Source organism: Fundulus heteroclitus, chromosome 16, assembly GCF_011125445.2.
Source record: "Fundulus heteroclitus isolate FHET01 chromosome 16, MU-UCD_Fhet_4.1, whole genome shotgun sequence".
Classification (NCBI taxonomy): domain Eukaryota; kingdom Metazoa; phylum Chordata; class Actinopteri; order Cyprinodontiformes; family Fundulidae; genus Fundulus; species Fundulus heteroclitus.
The window spans coordinates 36428552-36445251 of NC_046376.1; the positions used below are offsets into that span (position 1 = coordinate 36428552).

At 40.6% G+C, this 16700-nt stretch overlaps 1 protein-coding gene across 4 annotated transcripts; it reads right to left on the reverse strand.

The window, feature by feature from the left end:
* Positions 1–411: 411 nt before the first annotated feature.
* LOC105939732 (SWI/SNF-related matrix-associated actin-dependent regulator of chromatin subfamily E member 1) lies at positions 412–12784 on the reverse strand. 4 transcript variants are annotated; one of them, XM_021308148.2, is made up of 11 exons: positions 12674–12784; positions 12086–12143; positions 9131–9174; positions 8414–8512; positions 6454–6534; positions 4792–4923; positions 3829–4000; positions 3483–3655; positions 3280–3381; positions 1698–1929; positions 412–1549 (listed from the first exon to the last, which is right to left on the reverse strand). In XM_021308148.2, exons 2-11 carry the CDS (start codon positions 12090–12092, stop codon positions 1218–1220), a joined length of 1374 nt encoding a protein of 457 aa, XP_021163823.2. In that variant the 5' UTR covers positions 12093–12143; positions 12674–12784; the 3' UTR covers positions 412–1217. The 4 variants fall into 4 exon arrangements, with proteins under 4 accessions (XP_021163823.2, XP_021163816.2, XP_021163832.2 ...); XM_021308141.2 differs by having other exon boundaries at positions 6442–6534; XM_021308157.2 differs by lacking the exon at positions 8414–8512.
* Positions 12785–16700: the final 3916 nt, after the last annotated feature.

Consider the following 16700-nt stretch of genomic DNA (forward strand, 5'->3'; position numbering starts at 1 on the left):
GAAAGTATTTTAGATCAGTTCTCAACGACGGCACTCGTTTGAATGTTGAGTTAAAACATTCAAAAAGGATCTCTGGGCACCACAGGCGTGCATCTGGTTGGAAATAACAGGCCTATTCTTTGCTCACAGTTCAGTCAGTTAATCAAAGCCTTTTATTTGGAGCAGCAGGCTCCTACTTTCCCTCTTCCTTGTTGTTGAAGCGACATAAGGCTAAACTTATATTTTTATGTACTTTTAGGCAATAATGACACCCCAGGTATTCCCTTGTGTCCCATTAATTGTGAAGCTCTGTAGGTGTTTCTTCAAGGACTATGGCGAAGCTGTTTACCGTGTGATGGACTAAGTCACAGTTTGTTTTCAGTGAACAAACTTATATCAAAGCAAATCATTGCTGGAAAAAAAAGTCAGCCAGATTGGGAAATCAAATTTATTTGAATAAGATCAGACAGTACAAAAAAGAGGCATTAAGTAAAAGGCCCAATGTCAAGTAAGAAATCAGTCCTTCAAATGCATAAGTGAGGCTACCTTTGAATGGGAGTGGCCCACGCATTTCTCTGATGTAAGTCAATGCTTGTAATGTCAGCAGAAACACATGAAAGGTAGTCAGTATGGAATATTTGATGTATATGAATTAAAGGACACACATGGAGTACATATCTGTTCTTTCAGCATCAACATGATCAGTACAGGGCAGCAAGCATCGACACTGACTTTAAATGCAGGAAAACTATTCAGATTTCAGCTTAGGTCAGTTTGGGTCGTTCTATTCTAGCTATTCTGAAGGTCCGCTCAACTGTTGCAGGAGGAAGGTTTAAAAGTAGCCGAGCATGCAGAAGGTTGGGAATGAATGTTAATACAACAGACTAAGCCCTCAGATTCTTCTAGGGTCAAACAGATGTTTCAGAAATGCTCTCGGTCAAACGGGCAGCTTTCACAGATAGCTTATAGTCTCCTACAAAGATCTAACAGAATTGTAATAACAAAACAGAACCAGCTTAGAATGGGAGCATTTCCATTGCAGGAGGGGATGGAGGATGTAACAGGGATGTTTCTGAGCAGTAAATGAAACCCTTTGGTTTGCAGAGGTGATCAGAGCAGCTGAAAGGCAGCAGTAACTGTGGCCTCTGGTCTCTGACCAGAACAACTGTCATCACAACTACGTCCTGGTAGTTAAAGGGTTGACGTCTACAGCTACCACTCAGGTTCTAACTCTACTCTCACATTTCATACTGTTGGCTGCTCTGATTAGGGAGAAGTAGTGGCGGTGGTTGGGCCACTTCTTCAGAGGGTGGAGGTGCAGCAGCCGGCCCGGGGTTAGCCGCTTCCTGTCCTGCTGAGGGCTCTGACGCTGCTGTTGCTCCAGGGGTACCATCTGCTGGAGGGGGCATGCTGTTGCTGTCATCACTGGGAGCGCTGCTGACAGGAGTGCTGCTCTCCCTGGGGGGCTCGGGGAGAGGGGCTGCGGTATCAGAGGGAGAGGAGGCAGGTTCCGACGGAGGAGGCGGAACAGACTGTTGGTCAGAGACGGCCTCTGCAGGTGCTGCTTCATCTGGGGAGCAGAAGAACCACACTGATTTACAAACTATTGGCAAATTATGGTTCATTTTTATTTTGGACATTATTTCCAACATTTTGGTTGAAGTGACACAGCTTCAGAAGAAAGCCCCATTAACTGATGAGTGTGTACGCATTAATACCCGTCTCCATTGGTGCAGGCTGGTCCTCCTCTTTGGTCCCTGAGGTGGCGTTAGCATTGTTCTGCTCTGCAGCTTTGTTTGCTGCTGCCTCCTGTTGTTGCTGCGCCGCTTTCTCCGCCTGCTCGGCCGCTTCACGCTCCCGTTCCTCGGCTCGCCGCCTTGCTGCCTCCTCTGCAGCTGCCATCTCTGCTGCCAGCTTCTCCATGTCCACCTCCACCTTCAGGCTGCACAGCTGGAGGGAAGGAAAGGTCAGCTGCAGCCAAACTCATCTCATTTACTACCAACATGGAACTGGCCTTGAAGATGAAAAGCTTAGCTACGAATAACTTGAATTTCATGGGAAGTCGCTGCTGTAGCACGACTGATTGCAGTTCTGTAAATGAAGGCTTAAGAGCACTGCACAGAATTTAGTGCGAGCATGAGTGCATAACTCAAGGAGCCTTTAGGGATTCATTCATGCAACAACACAGTAATTCATATCGTTTGCAAAGAGACTGATAGACTTTTAGGACCAGAGCACTACCAGACCATAAAGACTATAGATATATAAAGTGTGGAAATATTACGTCTGTTTTTTTCTGCGTATTACGTCATCTGTGTACTTCCTGAGCTGGTGTCTTTCTAAAACAATTTCACCATGGTAACTCGTAGCCCTAGCAAAGACTCACATTTGTAGAAATTCCCTGAACCATAAAGCATGCATGCCCGACACCAAGGTGTCCCAGTCAGCATTTTTCTCCACAATACCCAGCATATAAAAGGATGGCAACAATAACATGATTTTCACAAGTTGTAGACTGTAGACCAACAGCAACAGTAGGTGGGAGTTGAGTTTAGTCTGGGACAGCAGTTACTGATCATTTAAATCGTCTTTACGGGACCAGGGGCCAAAAAACTTTTCCAGGTCTGAGCAAGTTGTCCTGATTTGCTGTGATGACCCCTGAATAAGGGAGCAGCTGAACGGACTCACATGGTTCAGCATGTCGGCCTTTCCCAGTGAGCAAATATCCAGGTTGACAAAGGAAAAGTTCTAAGGTTCAGGATGGAAACTGAAAGCCTGTGCCTTCAAAACTGGAAATGGATGACTAAAGACAGAAAACCCACATAGACAGAAACAGAAAGCAGTGTTTGTGATTGAACTGAAAGAAATCTGCTGAACAGAAATTCCACGTGAGGGAAAAGGTTCCAACTCCATTTTTCCTGTATTGTAATTTTGACAAACATCCCTATATACTGTGGTTAGCTATGATTGTTATTGACAGAACATTTAGCTGTCAGGAGTGAAGCCTCATTACGTCCCAGTAATGTGACTAAATCATAAGACGTGCCTTACCCGCTTCATTCCAAAAAAAGGTAAAAAACAAAGCAACTGGACTTGTTTTCCGTAGTTGAAGACGTTTCGCTTCTTCTCCAGGAAGCTTTCTCAATTCAGGTTCAATTCAAAAAGTCTGAATCGAGAAAGCTTCCTGGAGAGGAAGCGAAACGTCTTCAACTACGGAAAACAAGTCCAGTTGCTTTGTTTTTTACCTTTTTTTGGAATGACCATGACCTGCATGACTGACAATCTTCACCAGCACCTTACCCGCTTCAGTTCAGTGTTGAAGGAATCAGTAGTCTCAAGGAAGCGTCTCTTCTTTTCCTGGTGGCGATCTTCAATCTGCAGAAGTTCTGCTTCTAGCTTCCTCTGAATTGACCCAGAAACAACATTAGCCTTGTAAATAAGCAAGACCACACAGATGCTGTCAGCTCACAGCTACAACAGAAATACATGGCAAGCCAACCAACCTGGTGCACCATGAGGGACTGGACCTGTCTCTTGAGGACCTGCATGCGGGCTGTGGTGACCACAGAGCGGACATCAGGGACAACAATCTCACTGAGGATGTCACTGATTAGTCGGTGGTTCCTCTGGAAGCGAGCAGCTGCCGAGTGCTTCACTGAAAAACCATCATCAAAGTCTGCACAGAGGAAAAACCACACAGATTAATTCAAGCCCAAATCATGCATTCCAAAACGGACTTCAATCTTCAAAGAGCAGATACTGAAAGCAGAAGTGTACACTTAGTATACCGTAGTAGCTCAGATACCCTCGCTAGTGCACTACGTTTGTCATTTTTGAAAGTGAACTTGCCATCAGGGTCTTCAGCAGGTTGAATGCTCATGTACGGCTCTCCTTTGTCTAGACGACTCTGCCTCTGCCTGCTCTCCTCCTCCATCGCAGCCTCAGCCCGGTTCTTGGCGTTCACATAAGCCAAGTAAGCCGGCGAGTTGTGATAAGCTTTCAAAGAGTCATTGTACTCGATCTGCAAACAGAAAAGATAAATAAGAAGCTCACCTCCAACCAGTCAAATGCTATAAATATATACAGAACATTGCTAAAGAACAAAAACATTATTCATCTTCTATGTACTGTATTTTATGTATCTGCACATCCCTCTTCATTTTTTTATCTTTTTATCTGACCCCTCAACCCCTCAATGCTTTAAATGCCTGTTTTAAAGATTTTAAAACAGAATGTTTTAAAATCTTTTTTACATTCTAACAATGTACCTACACGTTTACTTGCGAGTTGCAACTTGCAGAGATACAAAACTTAAACGGTTAACATTTACCAATTTTGCAAATGTCAAGTCTTAAGTTCTTTACTTAATTTTATTTGTGTGTGTTACTGTTAAATTGTGTGTAATATCTGCAGATCAAATATTGTAATGCAGTGCTGTAAATGATCTATACCTAGAAAAGGTGCTGCTGGTTCACATCAGAGACCCTCTATTGACAGCAGGATTGGGTGGGAGCTGTTGCTGAAAGCTATGCAAAGTAATTCAAATTCACAGCTTTTGTTAACCCCCCCCCCCCCGATTCAAAAGAAACTTTGAGGCCTCTCTTTTCCAACCTTTTTTGACGACTACGACGTCATGTCGTAGTCATGTGATGTCAATCCAGTAATATTTACTGGATTACAGAAAAATGTGTTCACTTGCATGAGAGCGATGGCTGGGCGCTCGGGGTGTATAACAATAGGGGAAATGTGTTAATGGCACACGTGCTTTGTAGTGCCCTTCTCAGAACACTTGAAAGTGAGGCGAAGTCTCACCTTTTCAGCTTCGTACTCATTCAGGTAGTCCTGCTTCTCCTCATCCGTCAGGTCCCTCCACATTCCTCCGATAATCTTCCCAATCTCCCACAGCTTCAGGTCTGGATTGGATGCCTTCACCTGGTCCCATACCTTCAGCGTGTGTGCAAGATGCAAACATACATTCACAAACCATCAGATCACATCAAATGAAATGAGAGAACCAAGGCAAGAAGGAAATAAAGGAGGAAACCAAAGAAAAGCAGTCAACTAGTACTTTTTAATTCTAAATATTTGCAGGAAGACTTGAAGAAATGCAACAGCTCTACAAATGCATCTCAATAAATTACAATAACATGAATAAGTTCATTTATTTCAGTAATTACTTCAAAAAGTGGCTCTTAAGTGAGTTAGACATGAAATGTAATTGCTAAAGAAGTACCTATTGAGAGTGCTCTATCCAAGAATGTTAATGCAGGGTTGGGTGGAAGGAGAAAGTGTGTCCAAAAGTACCTGTTTTCAAACTAAACTAGTTTTTCCATTTCATTTGGGAATAAACAGTCTCAGGGTCTGAAGAGTGGAGAGCCACATAATCCAATTTCTTGAGGTCCAGTATGAAGCTTCTACTGTCAGTGGTGGTTTGGGGCACCATGTCATCTACTGTTGTGCAAAGGTCCAACCACTGCAGTGGTTTACCAGAAAATCTGAGAGCTCAATAATCACCGTGGTATCACTGTGCTTATGTGTGCACTGTGGGAGTGGTGGCCTAGTGGTTAGAGTCGGCCATTTGAGTCTTAGAGAGGTCCCCAGGGGTTGCTGGTTCTAAAGACCCATGACCACAGATTGCTCCAATGCAATACTCAGTGGGGCAGCACACTGCTCCTTAAGGGATGGTTAACCGCAGGGATTATAAAGTGACATATTTATCTATTTAAGTGGAATGAGAATCTACTGTCGAGAGGAAGATTAGAAACACCAGAACCAACAACGCAGATGAGTTGAAGGTTATTACTAAGGCAACCTGGGCTTTTATTAGACCTCAGCAGAACCACGGCACATTGATGCAGTATTTCCTGCAAAAGAGCCCCTACCAGGTATTGGGTGGATATAATGTGCATTATATAGACATACCTTTCAGTGGGTGAGTATTGGTCTGGTGTAACACCAACTTTCTGAGAAACTCCATGTTGAGTTTTCATTAGCTGTGTGCCAGAATCCTCAAAATTAACTTCAATCTTAGAATAAATCACTAAATATAACTTTCATTTTTTGAAACTAATTACTGAAATAGGTTCCGTTTTCAAAAAGATTCTAATTTACTGAAACCCACTTGTAATGTTAAACACGGAACTAGCTGAATCATGGCTACAGTCGGAAAGAAGTTGGCCTTCAGTGGCTTTACAGGGTGAAATTAGAACTATATGATAGTAAAGATAGAAACTAAGAGACTGGGTAAAGCAGCAGAGGAAGTAATTGTATCATCTAGAAATTTAAAATGTTTGTTTAGAGAATTAAAAGCTGACAGAATAGGAGAGTGGAGAAGCTCCACTTGGTGGAGGAGGTGGTGTGAGGCGTCATGGCTTGGCTGTTTCCCACCCTCAAACCCCTGCAGACTTTTCAGGGGAGGGGAGGACAAGCAGTAAAAGCAGACACCGTAGATGGGTGTCTTACCTTCCTGCTTACCTTCCGGCTGTACCGCATGTATGGCATCAGAGGCTTGTCTGGAGGTTTGGGAGGCTTCGGGACGGTGATCCCCGAGGAGTTCTGTGGGGGAACCAAGAGAAAAAGAAAGGAGGAGGGTATTTCAGATGGGACAGCGTGATCGGGGAGATGGGAAGGATGAAAAGTGGGAGGGATAGCAAATATGGTTGGAGAGGGAGGAGAACAAAAACAAAAACTATCATAAGACGGCAGCTCATGGAGGTCTGTACCAGGTATGGGCATGAAAGATAAAAACTGTTACGTTTCAAAACTGCTTAAATCCTCCATCAGTGTTCCTGCAGTTAAGTGGCCTTCCAACGAGATGTCAGGGGAAACTGTTGAAACGGTTAGTTTTCCAAGTATGTATGGAGCAACACACCACTAGCTCCTCCCCCACCTGTTTCTTCATAGTGTCAACAATAACAGACATTTGTCCTCTTTAACAAGCGGTCAGCTGTTCAGAAAGCACCACCTATTCCTGTTAAGGTGCGTTTTGTGAAAAAGCCAACAGCTACCGGAGCAGCTAGATCATTAATCAGCTCAACTGAAAAGCTTTGCCTCTCAGTGGTATCGTAGAAAGAGGAAGATGACAGAATATTCTGCACAAACGCAACCTTTACTTAAAGTTAGGGCTGCACGATTTAAGGCAAATACATAATTACAATACTTCTGCAAAAGCAATATTAACTGCAATTAAATCACATAATTCAAATACTTTTCTTTACACAATATCCTCAACAGATTCACAGGTACTAAAAATATCCAGCAGGTGTGGCCATTTGAGACAGCAGGAGTCCATCCACATGGCCAAACATTACCAACATGCAGAGGGTGAAAGCATCATGCCTGAAGGTGCTGCCTGAGAAATCTCAGAAAGGATGCCCTACTCAAGAGATCTGGGTTTGCATGCAGGTAAACTCACAATCCCACCTGGAGAGAGAACACGCCGAGTTCCCCAACAGAATTTGTATCACTTGTATGGAGAGCGCGGGATTCAACGGGTTAAATGCTCCATTTTCTGTTGTGTTACAACAGAAAATGACATTTGTTCATTTCATGTGGTGCCCTGATTACTTCCTGAGAATGTTTGCCTAATACAAATACAAGTTGAATCACATCTGTTTAAACTCAGTTATTATAAACAAAGCTCCACATAGCGCATTCTCAACAACGACTGTCATTCTCACATGTCCTACAAAAACACTATTTGGTTTGATTGTCACAAATCCCCAAAAGTCAGTCTGTTGCAAACAAAGATCCACCTTTCAGAGTCCATCAATGAAATAAGATGGCAGCTTTGTTCTTGGAAAACACATTTTTGTTGCTAGATAGGCCTCATAAATGGATGAGAAGCAGATCCCAATGTAATAACATTTTAAATTGAATGATGTTATATCTATGGTAGAAATTGATTTTTAAGAGATTTTCATTTAGCAGCTTGGCATCAAATACTCTGATGTAATTGTTCAGAAAACGTGATAGAGAAAAGAGAAAACTGAACGGCTTGAAAAATATGACCCAAACAGAATAGAACGATATCTACACAGCTCCTGGAGACCAGATTCAACCTTTCTGCACTCCTACACTTCAGGGAAACTAAATGGATTTAAGGGTTAAAGAAGTGGATTTTGAATGATATGTCCCCTTTAAATAAACAATTAGATGTTCCACATTTGTTTTAAATCTTTGTGATACACTACAGATGATTATACTGTGAGAACCCCACTGGCCCATCTGCACATTTAGAAAAGCTGATTTCTAAACTGTTTGCTGCCAAATTTTAACAAAGATTCTCCAAGAGACAAGCAACAAAAACTCGCACCGTGTTCATTTTTCTTTACACCTCCCTGAATAGTATAATCCTTAAAATGTAATACCCTACCCCCACCAGCCCACCCAGAAACTCCAAGTCCCGAACTGAAATCCTTCATCCATTCATTACCCTGCTGGAGCCTCCGGAGCTCCCTCCCAGCCGGAGGTTGTTGTAGGCCAGATGGCTGTAAGGGTTGTAGCCCACAAACCCTGGGGTGGAAGGCATTTGCTGATGGAAGACAAATGAGACAAAACACGAATGAGAAATGGCTCACAAACAACAGGAGGAAGAGGGACAAACAGAAAAAAGGAAAAAAAAAGGAGTGGAAAACATGAACAGTTGTTTTTGATGACCTCCTCATGCAAGGCAAAAAAGACAACTGGCCAGCAGGCGGGCATTCAGAATGAGCACAACATGTGAACGATGCATTGGCTGCTGAGCAAAAGCTCCATTTCTCTCATATCTGCATCAGTGCAGTTCACAATGCTGCATCCCATTGCTGAATGCAAGGAAATGAAAGGCTTAAAAAACAAGCAGACACTGCTAACTCAGGTCTGCTAACATTACCAGCGATAAAGTGAACTTTCACAAGAGATTTCTACCCCCCAGCAGGAAAAAGCACCTGATTCAAACAGCTACATTGTTAAAAGGACTTAAATGGTTTTATGGTGGGAAGAAGCAGGAGCAGAAGTGAAGATGGAGAGCTTAAGATTTGTGGCAACCTTAGCAATTTCAGAAAGAAGGAATATGGAAAAGCAAAAAGTGGCCAGGATGAGTATAAAGCAGCACAGCTGTTGGCCACCAAGGTGGAAGAACAGAGGCTGAAACGGACAGTCACATACTTACTGTTGTTGGGGCAGGGGGAGGAGGAGGAGCGTAGGACGGGCGTTCTGTGGTGGAAAAACAGAAGCATGACAACCTGCTCTTGGCCAGAAATGTCCAAGTTAATGCTGCACACAGAAATCAGCTGGAGACCATTGTCAGCCAATTGAAGAGTAAAAATGATTGGTGCGCAGTCTGACATCAGCTCTTGTCCAACCAGAAATAACAACTCTGACGGTCCATGTATAGCTCTACTAAATAAACTATTTGAAATGTTTGGTAGTGAATCAGTTTTTTCCTCCAAAAAAGTTGGACTCAACTTATTTATTTAGCAACAATTCTTGTTAGGAAATAAAATTGCTTATGATGTGATGCTCTTCCATATTTCAAGTTGGAGGGAAAAAGCCATCAAACAGTAGAGGGCAGCAAAAGTCTGGACTGAGCATAATTAAAATTTTTCAATTCAATTTTATTTATATAGCGCCAATTCATGAAACATGTCATCTCAAGGCACTTTACAAAGTTAAATTCAATCATATTATACAGATTGGTCAATGGTTTCCTATATAAAAGGAAACCCAGCAGATTACATCAAAGTCCCGACAAGCAGCATTCACTCCTGGGGAACCGTAGAGCCACAGGGAGAGTCGTCTGCATTGTCCATGGCTTTGCTGCAATCCCTCATACTGAGCAAGCATGAAGCGACAGTGGGAAGCATTGGAGCTTCAAACAGGAATTGGCAACAAAGAAAGAAGCTGCTGTCACCAACTATTAATCACGACATGCCTGCTGTGTGGAAATATGTAATAATATATAATAATGTGGAAGTCAGCAATAGAGAGTTCTGTTAACCTTCATAAGGGTTTATACATTCTGGTGTAAAATATATTAAATATGCACCACAATAATAGTATTAGTAATAATACAAACATTAATAATGGCTGGACAATATAGAAAAAAAGCATATTGATAAAATAGAAATATTGATCAATATCGATAATTATCAACGAATTCAAAACATATTTTAAGTGCAGCCCTGGCCATATTATGCTGTTGCTTAGCGACCTATTTTTAGCTACAGAACACACAAACACTGAATTCAAACTCAACCCTTTATTAAACCCACTTTCCACCAAAACAGCAAGGTTTTTTTTTAGGTTTTAAAAAAGACCACATGCTCTCTGAACTCTGAAGGGGGCGGAGCTTGGTGAAGGCGCGTTACTGTGTCTGTGTTTGTGATTGGTTGGGAGGATGTAATGGCTGTATTATTAACCTACTTGGCTAGAATGCAAAAGGAAGGACAACTGATATTCTATTGAACCTTTTTTTCTATCATCGATATACATCTATCGATCAATATATGTTGTTGTTGAATTATCGTCCAGCCCTCATAATACGTTTTTTTCCCCCACTTTATATGTGGTTTACATATCTTGAATTACTACCATTAAGAGAGTAAAACAGACAAAACTAAAGTAGAATAAAAAAAACTAATAAAATCAGAAGTGATTTAAAATAAAATTAGGTTAAAATCTTGAACAGCAGAGTAGTTTACCCTTTATGAATCTCTCTTACATTTGTTTTCAGGATAGGATTTATACTCCGACTTCTTTTGTGAGCTTACACTTATCCCAAGTTGTATTTTAGGATATACATTCTTAAGTTCATAAATAGAACTTAAGAATGTATATCGATAGAAAGGAGTTTATTAGTCTGTTAAAAACAACAACAACAACAACAACAATATGATAAGAATAACATTAAAGCAAAAAGAGCTGGAGAATTGGAAAAGTATGAGCATATTTGCAGATACCCAAATTCCAGTGTCGGAAATGGATGAAGTGAAAAATGTGGACCGGTGCATCCCTAAGGACAGCTGGCAGAAACTGGCAGACTCTAGATAAAAAATGGGATCAGGGTCAAGATGACTGGGCTGACAAGCTATAGATAGAGGCTTTGGAGCATTAAAAGAACCCTTTGGTGCCAGATTTACAGCCAATTAAAATCAGTAAGTAATCACCAGTCTATGTTACTGATAGGAATTGGGATGTAAAGTATAAATTATATAAAAAACAACATTGCTACTATTTTTATCCCGTGGATTGCATTAATTTAAGTCAAGAGTTTTTAAGTTTGCCAACAAGTCGGGGTGAATATCTGAGGGGTCAGATATGGAAATGAACATTTTCACAAGCAAACTCTGAACAGATTTTCTCAGAAGTCACTAATTTGTTAGGTGCGTTCTTACAGCTGGATAGTTGAGAACTGTTCAACTTGCTAAATCCTTCATATCTGATGGTTGTTGATACTGGCCACTTTCAGTTTGCCTCCCATAATGTAAAACATTTTACCGACACAAATTACAATAAAGCTCTCCAGCATCATGCTGGGTGTGTACCCAGTCACACTAAATTAATCTGTCCATTTAAAAAAAAAAAAAAAAAAAAAAAAAGGTGATTGCCTGACAGTCAGTCCCTTCATTAGGGGTTAAAAGTTACAAATTAGACATGTTTTATTTACAGAAATATTTATTTTGTACTGTAAAGTGCCATGTAGCAAAGGTCCATCTCAATCTTCATCCTTGCATAGGGAATGTCAATAAAGGACTATTAGAAAAAGCTGAGTGCTGTTAACAGATCTTGATTTTGTACAAGCCACCCCTCTCGTTCCTAGTGTCTCTGAAGGTCTCCACAAACCACCAACACGTCACTGGTTCCTGGGAACCTTACGGTACTTTTGTAACTAAATGTTATAAAGAAGTATGAAGTGCAGTAGAACTGGTCTATATTTTCGCATCACAAAGTGGCTGTTAGTAATATTCTCACTGCTGAAGGGAAGAGGGTCAGATTTTCCCAATAAGCGCCTAACTTCATTATTATTTACACAACTTTCACTCCAGCAGCGTAATGAGGAGACCAGCTTAATGCTACAAATTAAACCATTAATCGGGGGCTTTTCACTGAAGACATTTATACTTACTCGACATCTTTGCTGGACACTGGATTACCGAGATCAGGCTGCTCCCATGCTGGTTAAACTGTACAAAAATTATTTTGAGTCATTAGAAAAAATTAACGAACACAACTGAAACCTTTGCATACAAGTGAAACTGTGTACAGGCAGCTAGATGGCCTCGGGACTACAGGACAGCGACAGTTAACAGCCGACTTCTTGCAAATCAGGCTAGAGCTAACCGACCAGGCCCACTAGCCGATGAGCTAGCTAACACTAAAACGGAGGAAATTCCACATTCGTGGGCGTAAACATTTAACCTAATTTTATTTTCATTGCCCCTTTATGAAATAAAGACATATAGGAGCACAATAAGTTCACGGAAGAACTAAAAAGTCTAGCTGTGGTAGGAAGAATGGAGTCAATCACGTTAGAGATGCTAAGCTAACAGTTCTCAGTCAGTAGCTACCCAACAGAAAGCGCTCATTTACGAACCCTGCAGCTAGACTGCGCTAAACCAGCACAGCTAGTACAGTTTAAGGCATGTTTGCCATAATATTAAACGTGATGCTAAATTCTTCTTTCGTATAGAAAAATAAATAACAAACCACTCACTCTGTCACCCTTTGTTCCCAAAGACCAGGAGGCCTCCTATTCCGCCTTCCTCCCTTTCACACAAACCGGTAGTGTTGATTTTCCAAACTAGAAAGAGCCTTTCAGAATAAGAGCTTCCCTAGGCGGGCGCTGCCAGTTTTCCTCCAGGAGTTTTATTATTTATTTATTTAATTCGGGTTTTTTTTAGCAATCTTTATTGAACAATAGCAAGTGTAGAACACTCGAACAGGCGAAGTTGCCCAGGCTACATAGACAACATAGAATTGGGGTTTTCAAGTGGGGTTCACAGTAATTAAAAACAAAATGCAAACATTCATATATGGCAGACCGGGTTTGAGAGCCTTTTGGTTGGTTGAGTCAGATGAAGAAATTGTTCCACATCAAGGCAATGGGTAAAATATGGGGTTTTATTAATAGATTAATGTCGGTATTCTGTGCTTTCAAAATAGAGGCGCTTCTAGACCAGATTTACCAGGGGGGCCATGCAGGGTGGGGCCAGTGTCTTTTCATGGGGTCAAAGAAGAAAATACTAATAATAAAAAAAGGCAATATTTTATCACTAAATATATGGAATGAGCCAGAGCCACTTGTGGTTCTGGAACTGCAGGTTGAACCAGCAGATGAAAAACTATGATCCTATCTCAATTTGACTGAAGCTAAAGGGCATAACCTTAATTTTTAAATGATTGTTAAAGTAAAACTGTAAAGGTAAATAATAACATTGGTCCAAGAGACCATCAGTAACGGTTTCTGTAACAGATCATAAGAAATGGATTTAGTATTGTCTTCAGTACAGGGGCCATAACAGAAGCCAGGACCAGTTCTACAGGGGCACTGGTCCCAGTTGGCACCTGTCTAGAACTGCCCTTGTTTCAAAAGGATATCACACACGGAAAGGAAACAACTTCCTTTTGGAAAAAAAAAAACATTCTGCCACCATGTTGCTTTTGCTGTGAAAAATGGAATTTCCCTACTATTCCCTAAAGCAGTTTTAAAATACCTGAAATAATGTCATCAAGGGCAGAAGATAAGTCTTTGGGACTGACTGGAAAATTATAGACTGAAAGTAAGTCTTTGGAAGAAAATTTTTGTCCATCTCTGTTCACAAACTGACCGACTATCAGAACACTATTTTCAACCCAGCTGTCAATAAAAAGTAAATTAGTAAAATATTGTTCCCAAAGGATATATTTATGTGTTGAGAATGTATACTCATAAATGAATGACCGTGCTAAAAGGACCTGCTTATGGGAGGACAGAGGTTTTACAGGGAGTTTATCAACATTATAATTACAATTTAAAGGAAAACAAAGGCCACCAAAATGACAAAAAACATAATCTGGAATATGCCCTGTGATAGACTGGCGACCTGTCCAGGTTGTATCCTGCCTCATTAACCCATCAAGCGACCATTGCTACAGCGCCCCCTAGCGTCCCAGAAAACTAACTGCATTAATAAAATCAAGTGTCCTAAAGGTACTGATTTTCACTGAGCATTTCATTCTTTACATTTTATTTTCGTAAATAATGTTTTGTTTTACTCAGGATTTGCATTGTGAATGGGTTGTAACACATACCAAATGTTGTTCTAAATTAGTTAAGCTAATCTGATCTCATTCCACGTTCTTTAAGATGAACTTTAGCTCTCTAACTTTGATCTGCAGTGAACCAGGATTTCACTGAATCATTCTGATGATGGTTTTCAACTACTTTATTTGTCCTTTTGTTTCTTTTGTGTGTACACAGTCCCTTGGCTTTTTTTTATCTTAATTTTGCTTAATAGTTTTAGTTAAGTCTCACTAGCCTTGTAGATAGGTTTTGTCGATTGAAATATAGTGTTAATTCAGATAAACAGCATTCTAAAGCAGCATTCTCTGGACATTTTATTTCTGTTAATAAATTCTTGAACTTGAAGAGAAGATGTCACTCCTTTATTCTATATGTGTGCAGAATTTGCAGTTAAAAGAATGCCAGTGCTCAAATAATCCCTTTCAACTACTGTCCTATTTTCAGCTGTTTGGGCTGATATTCACCGGACAATAGCTAAAAAATCGAAAGTTATTTATTAAACATTAACTAACTTAAAACAGTGCATAATGGAAGACTTTCATGTCAGGCTAACATGTTCACACTAAATGGGCAGATCCATCCATCCATTTTCTAACACGCGTCGCTCATCCCTATTGGGGTCGTGAGGGGTGCTGGTGCCTATCTCCAGCTGTCATTAGGCGAGAGGTGGGGTACACCCTGGACAGGTTGCCAGTCTATCGCAGGGCAAACGGGCAGATGTTCAGAAAAAATGTTCAGTGGTCCATCATGAGAATTATCAAACCTGAGTGACACTAAGTGGACCTGTCACCATGCTGTATGTAAAAACCTTCTGGACAGGCTGACTGCAATAATGAGAATACTGGAGGGAGATTTAGATGAGACTAATCCACAAAAAGATGCTGCAGCAAGAGGATTGTGCTCTCAGACTTATGTAAGTGTTATAGATTGCCTTATGGTCTCCAGAAAGGTCCTTAGGTGAAACACATTTTGTCTGAAATGCTCCTGTCAACTAAACCATAACTTGACCATACCATAGCAGCCGACCTTGCTGAAGCTCTCAGACTTTGGAAGACTAGTGCAAAGAGCTTTGACCTGTGGAGTACAGTGAATGGAACATGCAACAGTTGTATTGTTTCTACCATGGACAAATAAAAAAGACCAAAAATTTTTTAGCAGACCGGATAATGGCTGTGTAACATCTATACTTAGACAGTGTTGTGTTCACCACTAGGTGGCATAGGAGAATCAGGCTGAGCTCTCGGTTTAGAAGGGGAGAACAAGTGTATTAGGAGGGAAAGTTGAATGCTACTGCTCTACCTGAGTTAAGGTTGCTAATAAAGCTGAAGAAATGTTGTCCTTCTGCTTCGTGCTTGCTTCCAAACAAAACAGACAGTAAACAACGTTCACCAGCAAAGGTGCCTTTAGAATTGCTTTAGTACTTCCCATTGTAGACTTAGTGATGGTTGAGATGGATAGATGCTTTACAAACTGTAGTTGTTAGATAATTAAGGACATACAGTATGAGGGTTAAACCCATAATTTCTGAAAGGAGGAATTATTGCTTCTAGTGACTGCTTTGACTTGACAAGACTTGAAACTGAGATGCCCCATGCAATGAGACTTCTTGAAAGAAACACAGCAAATGACAGTGTTCCCATCCTGTCTGAATGAGTTTGTGACATTCCTAAAATGTGACAGTGTGACTTTCCAAATGATTGGCAGGAATGAAAACTGCCTCTCTAAAGTCATTGGTGTTGTTTTTGGCTGTGATAACTGAAAAGAGATGACGCTTGTTAATGATCAGTTAAGTAAGTGCATTTGATCTGAAGCGTTAGGTTCCTACTGTTGATTATCCACACACAGCTTTCTTATTTTGGCTTTGTCATTCTTCAGTGAAATGACAATTTGAGGCCTGTTTTTTGTATAGTTATGGGTAGATTTAAACAAATGTGGAACTTGAAAAAGGTCAGATTACTTTGTACTATGTTCTGATATATAAAACCTTAGAATTAGAACAAAATGTACATTATTTTCCCCACAAGAATCAAAGACAAGGTACAAGCAAAATAAAATTAATATTTTTAATGTTTCACCATCCTGTCAGCCACACTGCAGGAATTAACTATGGATAAAACTGATAAAGTGCTAAGGTTGCAGGAGTCAGTACACTGCATAAATACAATGCAGTGTATGAGGAAAAAAGTAAGAAAATTTAAAAAGATGGAAATATTGGAAAGTGTCTTAGAAACCAACACATAAAATTTTTAGTGGGACTGATCAGAGCAGATAGGTAGATTAATATTGGACAAAGTTCTGTAAACAAACATGAAACCTGAATGTATAAATAACTACAATGTTTTAGGGATGTTTTCTAAGGTTTCTATTGGTCTGAAAAATAGGGCATCCAGAACACGATCAAAGTCTGAAAGAACACAAACCTGTGGTGTATAAGTGCGTGTACAAGGTGAGTCAGACA

Excerpts from the sequence above, each read along its gene's own strand:
- LOC105939732 (XM_021308141.2), bottom strand. Across the intron at positions 6,535-8,413 it reads GCTCCGGAGGCTCCAGCAGG|AACTCCTCGGGGATCACCGT; the intron begins GTAATGAATGGA and ends GTTCCCCCACAG. Across the intron at positions 1,930-3,279 it reads TCAACACTGAACTGAAGCGG|CTGTGCAGCCTGAAGGTGGA; the intron begins GTAAGGTGCTGG and ends CCTTCCCTCCAG.